The following is a 19,638-nucleotide window of genomic DNA, read 5'->3' as shown; positions in this document are numbered from 1 at the left end:
AACACGAGCCATTTGGTGTCCCAGTCTTGATATTACTGGAAATTGCTAACTCACCGAGGTAATAACACAATTAACACGAGCCATTTGCCTTTGTTAGAATCATACACAGTTGCTTTCAACTCTTGAATAAGATTAAACCTTTTCTTTGTCTCTTTATATTCGTACACAACTTATGTACACCAATATTTGGAACATTCATCTGACGTGATAAGCGCTACACTCGACCTGTATATGTCACTACCGACTAAATCTAATGACAAACGGAACATTCAAATAGTCTCACCACTGGCTGTGATCTTAAACGATGACGAAATCAGGCGCGTAACAAGCCATGTCTTCGTCCGATAGGTTGCAAAGCTTTATATCTGGATAGTATTGAGGGCTTGCCCAACTTTCACAGCAACAATCATGTGTAAGCTAGGCTCCTTTTATAATCGTAGCTACGCCCCTGGAAATGATGTCACAAGTATATTATACTATGGGTTGTTTCAATTTGATGGATGCACATCAATTAAAAATTGTCAGAGTTTTTCTTCTGCATCACTTTTACACGACCCCTGGATGATCGTGTACAGATGATCCTGGTAGTCCAACAGCTTGATGTAGTTGCTAGACTCCTCCAACAGGGTGTCAAGGTTTCGGCTCAGAACATCAAAGTCAGGTCTGGACTCCGGATCCTGTCGCCAACACTCATTCATCAGAGAGAACCTGCAGAACGAGAAGCTCTAGCGCTGTGTTGGATCAGCAGCTTAACACCGAAGCTCTCTTAGCGCCAAGATAGTCGTAACTTAATGTCAATGTATGGTACTTACGACTATCTTAGCGCTAAGAGAACTTCGAAAATCTAGGCCCAGCTTCTTAATTCACACGTAAAATAAATAGATTCTAATATTGAAACATTGCAGGAAAGTGTGTTTCAAGACATTAAAGGAAGCAGTATAATTTTACTACAGCATATCCTTTTATTCAAAACAAATAAACACTGTCGAATCTGTAGGAAGGAAATGTGGGTAGTGAACGCACTTTTTATGGATAACAAATATATACTTTGCAACGAACTCACCTTCATACCTTTTTTAACGATAGTGTCAGGTGTCCAAATAAACCTGTTGTCATTGAGCATTTCGTCACGGATAGACTTTCATTATATTGATTGTTGATAGTCAGGGTGGTATACCCGCTGTTCAGGTACATGTGCACTGACACAAGGTATATCAAGCCATATGCCACAGGGAATGATTGATAACGTATTTATCTTCAAGATTTTCGTTCCACTGACATTTTGACAGCGAGCTTTCATTATTATCAGATATGCCAGGCTAAGTTTGCGAAAATAGACCTTGATACGTGCTCAGTGTCGAGACATTACATTTATATCGGCGTTTTCGCATTGGTAAGAACTTTAGCAATTTCCAGAGAGGGTTATTGGACAATCTTATGTCATTGAAAGCATGGTTTATGTGAACAAATATATACTTTGCAACGAACTCACCTTCATACCTTTTTTAACGATAGTGTCAGGTGTCCAAATAAACCTGTTGTCATTGAGCATTTCGTCACGGATAGACTTTCATTATATTGATTGTTGATAGTCAGGGGTGGTATACCCGCTGTTCAGGTACATGTGCACTGACACAAGGTATATCAAGCCATATGCCACAGGGAATGATTGATAACGTATTTATCTTCAAGATTTTCGTTCCACTGACATTTTGACAGCGAGCTTTCATTATTATCAGATATGCCAGGCTAAGTTTGCGAAAATAGACCTTGATACGTGCTCAGTGTCGAGACATTACATTTATATCGGCGTTTTCGCATTGGTAAGAACTTTAGCAATTTCAGAGGGTTATTGGACAATCTTATGTCATTGAAAGCATGGTTTATGTGAACATTTGCCTTTGATCTAACCAGTCAGATGAAAATATCTTTGAGTTATAAGCTGTGCCAATAAACCGCCTTAATTGTATGTGGTCAGACAAACATGTCATGGTTATTCCACAATCTCTGCTTGTATGCTCCACGCGTATTATTACTGGAATATAATGCGAACTTAATAATGAAATTTAGATAAAGTCAGAGTGTTGCACTGAAGCAAAGACCATCTGATGATATCAACCAGTTATATTCATCTTCCCAATAACTGACAACTCTGTAACCAATTACATCTGCTAATATCAACCAACTATATTCATTTTTTCCAATACCTCACCACCCCGTAACCAATAACACCTGTTAATATCAACCAGCTATATTCATTTTCCGACAAATGACAGCCCTGTAACCAATAACATCTGCTGATATCAACCATCTTCCCAATAACTCACAGCTCGGGGGCACAGTGGTCAGGCCTGGACATCGTCTGTCCATTCAGTACGTCCTGCACGACCTTGTGGGCAGACCTCCCTTGGTATGGGCTGCCCCCTGTGCAAACACATCACAGACCACGTGACTTCATCTGTGATTATTCAAGTAATCACGTGAATCCAAGTAATCATGGAGAACAGTTCATGTAGCTAACAAACCGTCCGGATTATACAGATTGACGAAACATAGTTTAAGAATGATCCTTTATCAATCATAAAAATGAGGGTAATATACACAGTGTATCACAGTGTATCACAGTGTATCTACTGCAATAAAGCAAAGTAAAATATGCGAACTCAATGAATATTCTGCTAGAAGCGGTAAAACCCTTTCAGTACTCCAAGAATATTCTGCTAAAAAAAGCGATAAAACCTTTTCAAATAAAATATTCTGCCTCGGTGTCTAGGGAGAGTTTATATTAATAGCAGTGATAAAACCATTTCAGAACTCAGTGAATATTCTGCTAGAAGCAGTATAACCCTTTCAATACTCCAAGAGTATTCTTCTAAAAGCGATTAAACCATTTCAAATAAAATATATTCTACTTTGGAGTCTACGGAGAGATGTTATTAAAAGCGGCTGTAAAATGTAAATACCATAAAGTGTAACGGTCGTAGTTCAAATGACTGGAAGTGTTCAGGTGACCATAACTGGACAGTCTCAGTCCCACCGTCCGACAATCCAATCAACATTTTGTGACAAACGTCAGAAGCTGAACGCCTATTCATTTCCAAAACTGAACGGTAATACTCAAATATCCATATTCTCTGCTCCATGGGGAGTATACTTACCGAGTGTAACAATCTCCCAGAGCAGGATGCCGTAGGACCAGACATCAGACTTGTAGCTGTAGATGCGGTCTCGGAGAGACTCAGGGGCCATCCAGCGCACAGGGAGGGGCCCCTGTCACAGTAACCATGACAACAATGGAGATTTGGATCTGAGAAACCATTCCTGACATAATTAAATAACATTAAAGACTCGACTACCGCGCGACAAGGTGAACCCCATTCAAGATGAAAGACAGGTTCAACATCACCATAATGCATCTGATTGATCGAAGCCAAACTGATTTATCACTGAACGTATATATTATCTTATTCACATTTGCACAAAAAGAGTTCTATGTGAGCCACAAAAAGGTATATAGGTTATCTTATTTTTAGAAAAAATAATTTTAATCAAAAGTGTTAACTAGTGTAAGTTTTCAAGGGTTCTAATTTCTGTACAGGATCATTTGTGTTTTTTTGTATCGGCAGTTGGATGTAGAAACCTTCTTCATGGCAATGAGTACGAAGTTTCAGTGTAGGTACTGACACAACTTGATAACGGTGTTAGTACCTACATAGAAACGTCGCACTCATTGCAATAAAGAAGTTGACTATCCATAGAAAACTGGTTTTCCTTCATCTTTACAACTTCTAAAATGTCTCTGAAAGAACTTGGATGTTGTTTGTTCGGATGTTCCAGAAAAATAGAATGGAATATTATAATGCACAAATGGATTATCTCCGGTAGCTTGACATTAGCTGTCCATAGAGTCGTCCCGAGATAGTGTATGGTTGAACTGCGTACCTCCGATTTCGTCTCGTAAACGTCGCCATCAGAGTCCGACAGATGCCGCGCCAGACCAAGGTCGGCGACCTTGCATAGCAAGTTGTCAAACAGTAGCACATTCCTGGCAGCCACGTCACGATGAATTATCTGACAAAAAAAATTCATCTATAAATTTATTGCGCTGTGAGTGTAAAACCGACAAAAGAATTCTGGGCCTAGATTTTCGAAACTCTCTTAGCGCTAAGATAGTCGTAAATGCCATACATTAACATTAACTTACGACTATCTGAGTACTAAGAGAGCTTCGAAAATCTAGGCCCTGAACTACAAGTTGTCCAACCGACGTTCACACTCCCTCTTTGGCAGAACATCGAACTATTCGGACAGAATTGTGTTGTACATGAGACAGGCCCGACCACGTCATACCAAAAGACGTTAAAATATGGTACTTGTTGGTCCCTGCCTGGCGCTTGGCATTAATAGGCACAACAAAGACTGGTCGGCTCGGAGTCAGTATAATGTGTCTGAGTGGGGTATTCATGCTTCACTGCGGCATGGTATCTCAGTGGGCTAGCACTATAAAACCAGCTTTAGTCTGAACTAGTACAAGAAGCCGCACATACACATACACACGCATGCTCGTCGTCATATGAGCGAAATATTCTCAAGCACGACGTTAAACCCAATTTCACCTCACCTCACATGAGACAGATGTACACTACGAGCTTATGATATTCGGTGTTGGACATTGTTCAAACCGTCGAACGCCGTGTTGATATTCAATGAGAGAACTGTGTCTGCTGTTTCGCGGAAAAAGTAACGTCACAGCAATCGCCATGACATCATGATATGACGCACGCGACGGTGTTTAGGAGGGTACTGTAAAAATATGCTGTCTTATCCTTTCAAGAAAACCATTGCCTTCAGAAAAACTTCCATATATCGGTAAATGCTTACTCTGTTCCTATGAAGATGTCTAAGCCCCTTTGCAATCTGATAGGCGAACATCGTCAGTTGTTTCGAAGTCAGACCAAGGTTGGCACTTTCATCATCATTGCTTTGATTCTCTGAGTCGTTGGACAATAACGTTGTGAGGGCGGATCTGGAGACCTTGAGGCGTTTCTTGCGTAAAAACTGAAGGAGATTTCCCAAAGGCGAGTATTCCATTATCAGCATACGGGAATCTGTCAAAAGGAGGTACGATTATGAAGTAACTGCAATTTGAAAAAACAGCTTCGTAACTCATGTTGATTATGACGTCGTTGTTGGTGTGATGTCAGCTGCTTAACTCCTGTGTGAATGTTTTGATTAAAGAATCTATAAATCGACTACAAAGTCACAAAAAACCAGCCTCGAAACAGATCTGATTTCATTGGGTTTAAAGGAAAAGTAGCTGTAAAATGCAATGAATGATCATTGAAAATATGTGATGACACCAGGCGTTCGCGAAGCAAGGGTAAACATGTCCTCCTGCACTTTTATTGTGTGTAGTGACGTCAATAAATAACGTCAACGACGCCATCCCTGAGGCTATAAAGAGGCCTTGAATGTTGTAACCTTGATACAAAAACTGTCGTAGGTAAGGTGCTGCTTCTTCATCACCCCGAACGTTCGGTTCCATTTCTGCTGCTCCCCGAAATTATTCTGCGGTTCATTGAGACAATCCAATTCACCCTCTCTCTCGCTCACTCATTTAAGGAGGAGAGTGTTTCATTTTTGTTGTGTTTGACATCGACATTTCTTGTTGATTCCAGTCATACAACATATATATGTGTACTACCAAACAGACCAACGCCATCATACCTTGTGTGCGGTTGTTGCCAAGGTAATTCACCACATGTAAGTATTTCGGTAAAGACTTCATCAGTTTAATTTCACGGTAGAAGTTGGTCCACCGCTCCTCAGATGCATTATCTGAAACAGATGGTTTGGAGTTTAGATCGCAAACATGAACATTGCACAATCACACATATTTTACCGATAATAATTTATTCTACATTGAAACAAATTGAACATAATTCACTAACTGGCATCGCTATAAATGAGACACCGTCATTAAAACTACTCACCTCGATCTTTAATCAACTTAAATCGACCTTTTTGACAACAGTGCACAATTCTCATCCGCGAACGAAATTTCAACCAATCAGAGCGGGGCGTCTCTGTGACGTCATATGAGGAATAGATATGAGGGCCGATGCAGAATTCATCTACATTTTAGGGCGTAAATTATCTTGTTTACAGGTTTGTATAAACCTGGAATCGTGACAACTGTTGTGGAAAATGAAAGCTATATGTTCTCACAATCTACTGTCATATAAGTTTGTCTCCTGCTTTGCCTAGTTTCCGAGTTACAACTTGTTTTCATAGACGATTCTGTCAACATCGTTATTGATCCCATTTCTGTGTTTTTTTTACCTCGATATTTAATCATGTCATGTAAAACTATGACGTCTATTACGTATGATATTAAAAATTGACATTTGATTTATTTGAATCGGTAAACTAAACAACCCTGTTTTGCCATTGGTAGAAGAATCTGAAATCTTACTTAGGTAAATAGGTACATACAGTTTTAGCACAGAGCAAATGCTTATATGTATTTCTTATGCAACAATGAAGTTCTGTTTGTATTCTCAAAACAGTGTTGGCCCATGGGTTTCCACATGCAATACAGCAATTAATACTCCCTCGTTGTAACCCGTGTTAGGTGGTATAAACCTACACATGTTATTTGTCATCATTCACTTGATGGTCAGTTAATGAAATTATAACAGGTATAATTAGTAGTAACACCACTTAGATTACCCGACAAAGGTTCCCATTTAGCATTTCTTGTGTCTGGAGTAAATATTCCACATTATAAACATTGATCAAAGGATTAACCGATAACACGCTGATTGATTAATTACTTTTATCTTACACAGCGGATTTGTCAACAGGTAGTGTTTATGTATGTAGATTTACTAATCTATACTGAATACACTCTGTCGTGTTTGTGTCTGCGTAAAAACAACGTCCACCCTTCAAAGGATTAACCGCCAATACAGTGATTGATTGCTCATTATTGGCTAACTAAATTACCGTTTTTAAAGAATGGCGGACATTATGCAATCAGTTGCCAGGTGTGCTATCTTGGGTGACCAATGAGACTATACACCAATGTGACATACCTGAAACGATATATCACTTTTTCTATACTAGACTGTTAAAAGACACATTACTTGGAACAGCTGCAGATGAATGGCATATCACTCGTTTTTTGTGGATATTGATGGATACATTCCTCGAACAAGGTAATAGCCTGACATTGTTCCTAATAATTTCATCTGTTTTAATTTTAATATTTGCATTTTGTTTTTATTCATTGTCGTAGCATTCAACAGAATCGTTGTTTTCGCCGTGAAGTGTAATGAGACATACACCAGGGCGTGTGTGCGAATTATGATTCACATTGGCAAACTATAAAATGTCTAGATATTACAGTCCTGTTATTAATGCACTATAAGTATCAGCAGATCGTCTGCTTTTATTTAGTTTCAAAATGCATACAAGTATGATAATAAACTAATTAGGATTATAAGACCAAATATAAAGACGTACAATGACTAGTATCTACATACTGGTGAGTGCACGTTAACCACGTGAATGTAGCAAAGAAATCTATCGCGCAGTATTGTCAGTCGACCCCCCACCTCGCTTCCGTGGAAGAAATCGTTATGTTATAAGTTGTGTCATGAAAAATGCTTTTGGTTATGATTCAAATACATATATGACTACGAGTAGAAAGTAGTTTTGATTTTCTTACTTGATGAAAACAAACCATAATCTCATTAATTCTAACAGACTTTAGCCCGTGACTTCACGATTTTCGAAAATGGCGGCGCCTGTCGCGAACATCCGCCAGTCTGAGAATAAATGCTGTTTAGGTTTGTTTTCACCGAGTTAAAAAGTCAAAACTACTTTCTACTAAAAATAAAATATATATTTGATTGATGGCCAATAGGATTTTGCATGACATAACTAACATAACAATTTCTCTCGTGGAAGCGAGGTGAATATCAATATAACACTACTTACAGTTTTATTGTTACTTCGACCACTATCTCGCTTCTAAGACAGAAATCGTTATGTTACAAGTTGTGTCATGGAAAATCTGTATGGTCATCAATCATATACATATTTTACTACGACTAGTAAGTAATTTTGATTCTTTAACTTCCGTGAAGCGATCTGAACACAAGTAAGACATCGTTTCAGGCTTCCAAAACGCTCGCTTTGCACTCACAACCATTTTCCACGCACTTGCGGCGTCCTGTGGAAATCTGTGCATGGCGACACCATCGCCTGACCTCTAGGACCAATTGACGACAACGCAACGATTTGGCATGTCTTCGTTGATGTCGAGAAATGATCAAAATGACGAGCTTGGTACACACTTTCTATACAACTAACTGAAAATCCTTCCTCATATGACGTCACTGCAGTGCTCTGGCGACAGAGTTACGTAACCTGTTTGTGGTTTCGTTGGCGGGCGAGAGTGAAGCAGGCGACTTTTTGGCAACTTTTAATCGCTCGTTTCTAATTAACCACAAGTTTTTAAAGAATGAATTTGGTGTTCCGCATAAGACTGACCACAATCTTTCATATGTAATAGTTAAAAGATTAAAACAAAAGAAGTTTATTTGTTCTTTAACCTTACAAGGTTTCAATCTTCGACGTTCTATAGAATACACTATGCCATTTAGAAAGTGGTCAAAATTTACTATTACCCTTTCTCAGTGAAGTACAGATTCTAGTACTTTTGTTTGGTTGAGTCCATCCGGGATTCGAACCCGCACTGTGACTCAGGCGTCTAATCGCCAGCACAAGAAGTCAGTGATGTGAGTGAGCTGGCTGTAAGTTGCCTGACTCTGAGAATCTGGATTCGAATCCCGGATGAGACTCAAGCCAACACAAAAGTACTAGAATCTCTACTTCACTGGGAAAGTGGAATCAAAGTCAGTCAAAAAAGGCCCATATACAAGAGAGTATGTACACATCATACTGTTACACACAGGAAGTAACACGTTCTTTAAACAGTTAGACATGAAGTTACGTCCCCTCGAAGTACACGTCACCATTCCTGTAGTCTCCTTGAATTTGTATTAAACATCAACATGAAAGGAAACTACTAAACTAGGAAAGTGGAATCCAATATAACATGTGTTACTTTCTATAGATCGACTATTGTGCAAGAGCCTGTGCCTACGATGTTCCATGTTGTGCATATGGACTTGTACCACAACTATTTAACATAAATACATGGACGTGGGGTCATTTTACGGCTAGATTATTCGGCCAGGTTAGGTCGTCCTCGATATTCCAAAACTCAGGAGGCGGTGGGGTAACCTAATGGTTAAAGCGTTGGCTTGTCACGCCGAATGCCGGGCTCGATTCCCCGCATGGGTACAATATGTTGAGCCCATTTCTGGTGTCCCCCGCCGTGATATTGCTGGAATATTTCCATAACCGATGTAAAAACATACTAACTCACTGACTCCAAAATTCAGAATGTCTTCTCACCTTTACATACTTTAACAGCAACGATGTCACATTGACCTGTGTGTAGAATCCCATTGGCCTTGGCCTTCCAAACCTTCCCGAAGTGACCTTCACCCAACACGGCCAGAAGTTCAAGGTTGTAGTGAGTTAACAGGAGTTCTGATGGTTGTGCAGCGTTGTTATGTCGGTTGTATTCCTGACGCGGGGAGCAACATTGTTGTGTTTGCTTTGTTATTAGTTTTAAGGATGTTAGCTGGTAATATAAATGGTACATTTTTTTTCTAATTGGTATATTTTTAAAGTATGACGTTTGTCTTTGCAAAACCAGCCCAGAAAAGCAGGAGGTACTGTGGGTTTTCTTGAGATATGTAGTCTTAAAGATTCTTTGGTTATCAAAGACTTTTAACATAGGAGTCTATGGGAAAATCAGCAAACCCTTTCACATGATCCCTCATTTTCATAATTTCTAGTATTAAACTTTTTTCTAAATTCCAATATGTTAATGACAACATGTTTTGCTATAGAAATAAGTATAAACACCATGGGTCGCTGAGGGTATTTTTCCGCTATGACACAATGTGTAACATTATATTACATATTTGCACAAATGTTTATATAATATTTATGATAAAATTAAGGATATATGTTGCTCAAATAGCTTTTCCTCTAGTAATTGAATGACTTACTGCATTGACAATTGAAATATCTTAGCTTTAGTGCATCCATGTGACCATTTATCTGATATTTTAAGCAGAAAAGGTGAAGAGTAATCACACAGGAAAACAATAAAAGATTTAGTCGCTCCCTTTCTCGTCCCAATAGACGCACAGAGATGGACTTAAATGTAAAGCAGAGTGGAAGTGATGGTGATGAAACATTCCCAAGTGACTGACATAATGGCTGGGGACATTATGAACATATATATACGTGAAACGTTTACTGTCACTAAATACACTGAAATCAAAATCATACTTACTTTGGTAGCTTACGGTGTTCAATAAGAACAGCAAGATACGTAATGTTGATACATGCACGTACCTTCTGTCTCTGTCTCCGCTTGATGCATACTGCGATGACTGCAATCAGTATAACAAGAGCAACAGCAGCCCCCCTACAGCAACACCAATTACAACCGGAGATATTGTGCCTGCAAAAGTAAAAAGATTGTCTGATGTCACATGAGTATCGATGTAGCAGTTGAGTGGGTGCAGAACATGTTGCTCCGTTAAAGTATGGGAGTTACGATCATCTTAGCGCTACGACTGTCGCAACTCTATGTTAAAGTATGGGAGTTACGATCATCTTAGCACTACGACTGTCGCAAGTCTATGTTAAAGTATGGGAGTTACGATCATCTTAGCACTACGACTATCGCAAGTCTATGTTAAAGTGTTGGAGAAGAAACATATGCACGCATATCATATATGAAAATGTTGCCACGTGCATGAAGCACCTGGGATCGTCACGGGGTCGACGTGGGGCACCTGGTTGGACGTCCACGTCCATTTGGCCATCTGATATAGACATGTCTTTTTACCAAGAAAATAGCCTTGCTCGGCGAGCATCTTTTATACGTCGCGTGGACGACAAATATACACAACCCATTTACATGTTGCACATCGACGTGAAGCTGGTTCCCAGGGCCAACTGGTAGTATCATCAGAAGTGACCTGTCTTTAACGGGTTCGAAGCTGGGGCGCTTTTAAGCCCGATTGGACCCGATTTACGGCAGTATTTCACGTTGCAGGTGCTTGCTATGTTTCGTACATCGACCACAGGGTTTTGTTGTTACTATGGATCGAAAGCCCCGTGTCTTAGCTTTCACGTCATGTGCGACACGTGCGGGTGTCGTCACGTTTTCCCACCATTAAAGCCCCCCGAAGCTAAGCTATGTGAGGCAGATCTTGAAGTGGTGCCTTTTGCTGTTTACAGATTTTTGGCATTTTTATTTTTCCCGGTTTCCATGGAAACAATTTAAACTTAGTCTCAAAAGGGAGGAGTGGGCTTCGTTTCCAGAGCATAACTCAAAAAGTTTTAGCTAAACTTGGCAGATATGTGAGACAGATTTATCTCTCTCTGAAAGTACATATTCACTGTTGAGGATGACATGGTGATGGTAAACATTAAAGTACTGTCGGAAATAGAAAAAAACCTGTTTTTAGGCTGTTACTCTGTAACCCTAAAATTTATACAACTGCAAATAGCATATGTCGAAATAACCCACTTCGGCCTAACTTGGCATTCAGTGGGATGCGTAATAGGATATCCAGAAAAGCATGTTTACTCGTAACATCGGGCAAAACTTAGAAGAAATAGGAATAGCTGCTGAAAACAACAGATCAGACTATAGGTGGCAATTAAGTCGCTCAGCCAGGTATGACGACGGACCGTCGACTCACCTGGCATGAAATGCATGTGCTGCCTACAGGCACAAGGGGTCATCTCAAAGATATTTTGTGCTTTTTTCATGTGTGTTGACTATGTCTCATCTATTGATTAACATCTTACGTGTCTTTCTTTCATAAAGTTTATGTTGAGATATGTAAAACAGTATGATACCTGATAACCATAGAAACGCATCGTATTAAATGTCTCAAAATATATAGGTGGCATGACCACCCGATCGCGAAGATCGACAGGACTGGATATTAATTGTAAACTTTTTTGACATGCCGCGTACTTCGGTTGAGTCCCATTTCGCCTACATCCCATTTCGCCTACATCCCATTTCGCCTACAGTAAACATGTAGGCGAATAGGGAATAGAAAATGCACCCCTACTGAGAGAATGGACTTGACTTAGTGGAATTAAGGAAGGTCAGTTTCACATTGTATGAGTAAAAAGATAAGTATATCATTGTCTTTAAATGGAGTCAGCTTATAATCTGTGTTTATATAAGCAATTGGCTTCAGGATTACGGCTATGAAGATCAAAAGTAGCAGTGACATACTTACAACAGTTTGTGATTATAAACAAATATTAATCATTTTGTTGCTACACACTGGAAGTGTGTGATCCAGGGATGTAAAGGAAGATGCAGCACCATAATGGTCTGAAAAAACTTGTGGGAAAGCACCATCCGAACATTTATGAATTCATAACAGGTATCAAGAACATTGAATCCACCAACAAGATCACTCGCCTTCAGATTGACCATGGTGCAACAACTCGGCTACGCTCACGAGCTTACAGAGATCTTGACCAGTGTCTCAACCGACTGAGACAACAACTTGAAAGTGGAAGAAGATCACCTATTCAGCTCCTGGACGCAGCAGGTCACTTATGGAAGCTTCAATAAACTCAGACATCCATGAACTCAAGTACAGTGTACTAGTTAACAGCCAGTGTTATTTTGATTATTGTATTATATTGTACTATGATTTGCTGTGAATAAAAAAACATGAAAGAAGAACATTTTTTTTATTTTAATGCAAAAAGACATGTTGTCTACATGTGCTATTAATCAAACTAAAGGAAAACTAGGGGATATTCCATTTATATCTGAAGGGGGTAAACTTATTACTCATGCATGAAATAACAGTCACCAGACCATGAATTGTTGTTTTAAGACTGTAGGCGAAATAGGATGTAGGCGAAATGGGAACATGCCGTGTACTTCACCAGTATAATTGCCCTACAGGATTATCTTATCTTAGCTGATATCTCTATCCTCCCAGCCCGACCCCAACGATCGTCTGCGACACCCGTCCAGGTTGTGCGTTTGAGACGAACCCTCCTATCTGTTTCTTGTTATATAGTGACAGTGAGACTCCATGGTAGCTACATCCTTAATAGTTTCAGCATGAAAGTTATTATTTTTTACGCCAGCTATCGTTTATAATGAAGCTACGTCTAATTTCAAATTGGGCATTTAAAAAATGTCCTTTGTAATACAATATCGTTGCACACTAATTTGCATAAAGCCATGGTCTGTTCCAAATAAATCGTTTTGGACTTAACTAACCACCCCCCACCCCCCACCCCCCTTGCTCATTTCTGCACTAATCTCTCCTCTGTAAAGACCTTTTTCTACGTTTCCTATGTCCCTACCACTGAGACTGTAGTTAGGCCGAACTAAGTTTAACAGATATTTCACATTTGCACATATCAACTACATAAATTGTAAAGATAAATGAGAAAATACAGTTTTTTATCTATTTCCGACAGTGCTTTAGCAAAGGTATTACATTTTGTACATTCTTTTGTTAATTTGCTCCCGGATGTCTGTGATGCAGTTGACAAAATGAAGTCTGCAAGACGTGGTGTGCAGAGCAAAATTGTGGACTTTGTTAAACGTAATTAAGTTATATTCATGTATTGTTGAGATTGTTGTGATTGTTAAACATGTTCTAGCTAATGTCTGTGAATGAAAAATTCAGAATTGTAATGTTATGTCAATGTACATGTACAAGAATAAAGATTTGTAGCCTCAGCATATACATGTCTCTACATCCCTACAATCCAAGATGGCGGTCAAATGTGAATAACGAACAACGGATATAGCGAACTAAATTTCTGGGTCCCTTGGAGTTCGTTATATCCGTGTTCTACTGTATGCATTTATGGCATATATTTAATCATTATAAATAAACTGGGACATTTTGACTACCCCCTTGGGCAATTTGACCAATCATCCGGGGCAATTTGACGAAATTTGCTGGGGCATTTTGAAGATGGGGTCTTTCGACTGGTGCCCTATTTCATCACAATCGGACTTGATTTAATCTATGTTAAAAATACCACTGAAAGTAAGTTGTAACATGGAATGATGTAGTATTTATGAATCTCGTGGGTACTGCTTCTTTCTTCAGCCTAGGTTTTGGATTTTAATACCTCATGTGTGCATGTCTCTTTCATATGCGCCAGACTCGAAATGATCGGAACATGTCTCCTGCCTAAATCTGTCTTTTTACTTGGAAAACGGATGAAATGGTGGCTTTTTCCATTTCTCGATGATAGCGTGCATCCCTAGGCAACCATACACTGTTGTACCATGTACAAAGACGACAGAAACAACACGTTTTGTATTACTGCAGCGCTTGGTCTTTGGCAATATGGCACATTTGACGTCACGAGCGAAAAGGTCACGTGAGTTCCAGCGGAATATGCATAATGGCCGAAGCTCAGATAACAGAAACTGTTAAAACATAAATAACCATATTTTCTTACCAAAAACTCGGGTACACTTTATCTGTCACCCAGACAACTATTGCAAATGTCTAGTATTCTCCTTTAATGTACATGTACATTGTGAAAGTGGAGGGAGAAAAAGTTTGCTTAACTTTCTCAGTACATATTTGTATTTACTTTGAAATAACGTTTTAACACTTTTGGTTGAACATAAAAGTATGGTGACAACAGTTGTTTTTTCTATATTCGCTAAAGTGTCCACAACACAAAAGTGCATTCATCACAAACATTATGGCATAGATTACATATTTTTTTCGATTAGAGCTATGTTATTCCGTTTGCCTTGTTGAACTAGAAATCTGTGGCGAATTTGTGTATACCAAATGGTTTTAAGAAGCTTTCTATAATAATGTTCCAACGAGAGCTCGGATTTCAGGATTCTCGATGTAGTGGCTTAACTAGAGTTTTAAATTTCAGATGACCATGTTGGACAAATTGATCTTTAAGTCTTCAAACACCATTTTCTGCAAAGTATGAACTGAGAACGTATGTACACTTGTATATACAGAGGGATTCTTCAAATCTTACGGCCTGTAGAGTCTCTGTGTTTCCTTATAATCTGGAACCAGGAATGTTAACATGATGGAATTGATTTATTATTGTTTATACCAAACACAGTAAGTGACTTCAGTTTTAGAAACAGTGTTATGTAGCTTGCCTTTCAGTCCACATACATTAAGAAAGAAAATATGTAACGGATCATTTGGTATTGAGACATTATCAATACATGTAGGTGTTGTTGTCACCTTAATAAGCCCTCCATGAACTTCCTAACTTCCAAATTCAGATCCCGTGTTCGGGGATGTGAAAGTCCTCTGTTTTTTAGAATGATGTTTTATTGCTTATGGTTGTGTTTTAATCTGTGACGTGTTCTCAGAACATCCTCCTCATAATAGTACTTAATGCTACGACTATCGAAGTCCACAAGTTGATTGTTCAAATACAGTTTGTCAAACTTTGATAAGCATTTCGTAATTTACTTCTAGCTTCCATCATATATAGATAATTCTTTTATCTGTGTTGGACATACTGGGGTTACTGCTCATCCACACCACAGTGTGTACCCTTCAGCACCTTGATAGCGTATACGTATCTCACAAATCTCTCTCCTTAGGGTAGTGAAACTTGGCCACAATGGGGCGGGGTTTACCCTATCTCACATGTCCCCCCATCCTATGTGTCACGGAGACTTGTGTTTGTGAGGTTGACAGATTTGCAGCGTAATAGTTTCGGTGTTTTTTTTGTACCAAGAATCTCAATTGACAGGGGAATCTTACTGCCAAACAGTATCGATCGGGACAAATTGTTGATAACATTTTGAACAGGGAAGAGTAGCGCGATAGCACATGAATCAACCTTCCATGACCTTGGGCACACAATGGCGTCGACTTATGGTCAGAGTGTTCCGACAGGTTTTCATGTCCATGAGGAGACGTTTTGGTGCCGTGACGGTCGCTCAGGGAGGCCATACTCGATATGAAAGAAATGTGACAGTTATAGCCCTGACAAAGTGGTTCGTGGATTTCTTCACGTTTGATGAGGCGTTTTCACCTAGTGCTTGTGCTATTACTGCAGTGATGTCTGACATTTGATGGCGTTTGTCTGGAACGGCAGGGGTTTCAGATGGATGTACAAATCGCCGTCACGTTGGTGACGGAAACCGATAACACTTTTATAATGTTTTGCTTTACTTTTAGTATTGTTTGTTTTTTACTGAGGAACTTAGCCGTGCGCCAATGAACATTAAATAAAGAGTTTTATAAACGCTATCATTTGTATGTGAAGAACATACCTTTGTTTTATCTCATCACCAAGATGTCAAAATAGTTACCCAAAACATCCCACATCAAACTTCCTAATGAAGTTCCTATATTATAATATGAGAAGCCCCGTCGTCTATCGGTTTCGCTTTTAACGCTGATGAAAGTGTCTATTGTGCCAAGACAAAACCTATTAAGCAAATCCACAACCATGAGTACAGTAACACCATCATTTCCCCATCTTGCCCCGTCTTCTTTTAAGGAACTTGGTGACGACATGAAATCCACGTGCAGACCAAGGTCAAAGTCAAATCACGGTATGCGCAGTGTGTGTAATAACATGGTTGGTGCCCATATGGTTATGATCAGGGCTCAACATATATCCCATCAAGAATGGCATAACTCGTTATCATCAAGTTCTAAAACTTATTCATATTCTCTTTTCAAGTGTAATCTATCTATGGAACCATATCTAAGTGTTATTAACGTTAGAAAATTTCGCATTGCACTCGCACAGTTTCGCTGTGGCTCCCATCAATTAAATATTGAGACAGGTAGATACACAAATAAACCAAGACATCACAGGTTATGTAACATGTGCGACAATGGATATATAGAAAACGAGTATCATTTCCTTTTAGTGTGTACTGCATATAGTTCTTTGCGCACACTATATATTCCTGCCAAGTTTTACACATACCCTTCTTTGTCAAACTACAATATATTAATGACCTCCAACAATACCTTTGTCATCAGAAATATAGCAATGTTTGTCTATTATGCTGTAAGACACCGCCAATCATATATGGCTGCAAATATGTAATATTTGTATTATGGGCCGATGACCTACATACATTCTGCGAATAAAGAATTGAATTTGTATGTGAAGAACATACCTTTGTTTTATCTCATCACCAAGATGTCAAAATAGTTACCCAAAACATCCCACATCAAACTTCCTAATGAAGTTCCTATATTATAATATGAGAAGCCCCGTCGTCTATCGGTTTCGCTTTTAACGCTGATGAAAGTGTCTATTGTGCCAAGACAAAACCTATTAAGCAAATCCACAACCATGAGTACAGTTACACCATCATTTCCCCATCTTGCCCCCGTCTTCTTTTAAGGAACTTGGTGACGACATGAAATCCACGTGCAGACCAAGGTCAAAGTCAAATCACGGTATGCGCAGTGTGTGTAATAACATGGTTGGTGCCCATATGGTTATGGTTCAGTGGAATCCAGCCTGGTAGGCTCAATGGACCATGCCACCCAGTAATTGAAACAATTGACCATGGCCTCTATGGTGATCGAAGCCGCGATAGGCCTCTTCCCAGCATCAGGCACGACTGGACGATGCATTTTAGTTCCTGAATTTGGGTAGTCGAGGAGATCAACAAAATCAGTCGGCCATCCTAAAAGCAGTGATTCGTGTCGGGAACGCACGGCCAGCAGTCTATTGCGGCCACCGGGCTGAATCCCAACGGTGTACAGTTGGATGAACCGTTCCGTAACGCGACACTAATTCCATTTGTCCCCTCTTTGGCCTCTGGGCTGGAGGTAAGGTAGTGGGACGGGGGATGTGGTGTGTGTGTGTGTGTGTGTGTGTGTGTGTGTGTGTGTGTGTGTGTGTGTGTGTGTGTGTGTGTGTGTGTGTGTGTGTGTGTGTGTGTGTGTGTGTGTGTGTGTGTGTGTGTGTGTGTGTGTGTGTTTTTTTCTTTGTGTGCATGTTCTGCTGCTGGTAGATAGATTCTTCTGATATGGAGTCACATCTATGTGAATCAAAGCTTAATTATATTCCCTCTTCTTCTTTATTAGTTGCTCAGAGTGACAGATGTCTTCGGGATGGAGTCAGATTGGAAACGTATCTCAGTCTTCGGTCGGAAGCTCCTTAAATAATGTTGGTGTGTATCTCATTGGCCTTATTAGCGGCCTGCTTCTTTCTAGCTTTCTTCCAAGTATCAGATAAGTTTTCACTTACACCAGGGGAGCACCTATGTCAGACTGTGGATAACACATTTCCCAAATTTGCAATTTGCAAGAATGAGTGTTGATTTCTAGTGATTATATATTTCACACGCACTCTCTGTTGGCAGCTGGTGACGATGGCATGGGAGATACCTTTCTGTCTCAAGGCTGTTTACTTCTGAATACTAACGTGACGAGATTCAAGACCAAATCACCCGTACATGAGATAATAAAAGTGTCCACTAACAACCACATAACTATAATGATTTTAACAAAATAAATAAATAAAAAAGAACAACCCAAAAAACAATTGTGACAACAGATGTATCTCACCCAGGATGCGTTGGCTGGTCGAACCCATTAAACATTTGCAAAATATTATGAACATGCCCCAAACTGCAACCTTTCGAATTACCAAGATTGTCAGATGGACTGTTTTCCTGGCTGCGGAGACTCTGTCTTGCCACGTTTCAAGTATAAAATGCTGCAACAGTCGTTCCCCTGCCTGTGTGGTTGGGACGGGATTACTGTTATTATTGAGAATATAATTTCAAGTACTGATTGGCACGTCACATCTCAGAATTGTGAATTGCAGTCAACAGCTGATTCCAGTGAAATATACTTTGCAGTCATCATTGGTAACGTGACACCACTGACATCGTCGTTTGGTTCGGATGACAGCGTGGCGTTGACGAACCCGGACAGTCTGGTCCAACATTCGACCTGGTATTGCTGATGTGGAAGTTGCAGTGGTCATTCTTTGGCGTACTTGTAAGTAACGGCTCTGGATTTTTCAGCCATTTTGTTGATATCGAGTCATACAGTTTTGTGATGGTGTTTGGGAACACATTTAACGCCCTTGATATGATCAATTGAAATCCCTGCACTGTTGGAGTTTATGATGCACGTGCATAAGACGCACAGAATATGATCTTACAGTTTGCATGTGAAAGCATTTAGGCCAATTTTCAGGTCTGCGTTTTGTGAGACAGTGGCGACTGGAATATGCTGGAGTGCCCACAAACATCAGGTTTACAATTACCATACATACTGAACGTATCTCTTTTATTATGCAACTGGCGGCCACCTTTGACTAGTTTGTGTCACAACGAGGTCACAAAATGGTGCCATCATGGACGTGTTAACAAAAGAACGCATCTTGTTTTACGATGAGCCGTTACACTGTTTGAGTCAAACTTAGCAGTTCTTTTTGGAAGGTGCATTGACGCATATGTTTATGATCGTTATCAAA

General features: G+C 39.6%; 2 protein-coding genes and 1 long non-coding RNA gene across 5 annotated transcripts in view; all 3 read right to left on the bottom strand.

Moving 5' to 3' along the window:
- Positions 1 to 19,638, bottom strand: part of LOC124261914 — a 322,925-nt gene that overhangs the window by 209,398 nt on the left and 93,889 nt on the right. The window lies entirely within an intron of this gene.
- Positions 295 to 5,134, bottom strand: LOC124261917 (tyrosine-protein kinase receptor Tie-1-like). Its single transcript, XM_046696285.1, has 5 exons — positions 4,882 to 5,134; positions 3,943 to 4,071; positions 3,159 to 3,270; positions 2,328 to 2,424; positions 295 to 708 (listed from the first exon to the last, which is right to left on the bottom strand). Exons 1-5 carry the CDS (start codon positions 5,098 to 5,100, stop codon positions 522 to 524), a joined length of 744 nt encoding a protein of 247 aa, XP_046552241.1. The 5' UTR covers positions 5,101 to 5,134; the 3' UTR covers positions 295 to 521.
- LOC124261919 lies at positions 5,336 to 10,578 on the bottom strand. The gene is made up of 3 exons (XR_006894462.1): positions 10,507 to 10,578; positions 9,490 to 9,664; positions 5,336 to 5,838 (listed from the first exon to the last, which is right to left on the bottom strand). It is a non-coding gene; the product is annotated as an uncharacterized LOC124261919 (long non-coding RNA).

This window comes from Haliotis rubra, unplaced genomic scaffold (assembly GCF_003918875.1).
Source record: "Haliotis rubra isolate DU_JTF1 unplaced genomic scaffold, ASM391887v1 Scf816, whole genome shotgun sequence".
In the NCBI taxonomy this organism is placed as follows: domain Eukaryota; kingdom Metazoa; phylum Mollusca; class Gastropoda; order Lepetellida; family Haliotidae; genus Haliotis; species Haliotis rubra.
Note: the sequence above shows the minus strand (reverse complement) of the source record. Positions and strands in the feature narration are given on the sequence as shown.

What these genes read in the sequence shown, in the direction of transcription:
- LOC124261917 (XM_046696285.1), bottom strand. Translation starts at nt 5,100, where the DNA reads ATGCTGATAATGGAATACTCGCCTTTGGGAAATCTCCTTCAGTTTTTA. An exon ending in TTTACGAGACGAAATCGGAG is followed by an intron (nt 3,271 to 3,942) that starts GTACGCAGTTCA and finishes TTACTGTGACAG; the next exon opens with GGGCCCCTCCCTGTGCGCTG. An exon ending in GACCACTGTGCCCCCGAGCT is followed by an intron (nt 709 to 2,327) that starts GTGAGTTATTGG and finishes CTCGTTCTGCAG; the next exon opens with GTTCTCTCTGATGAATGAGT.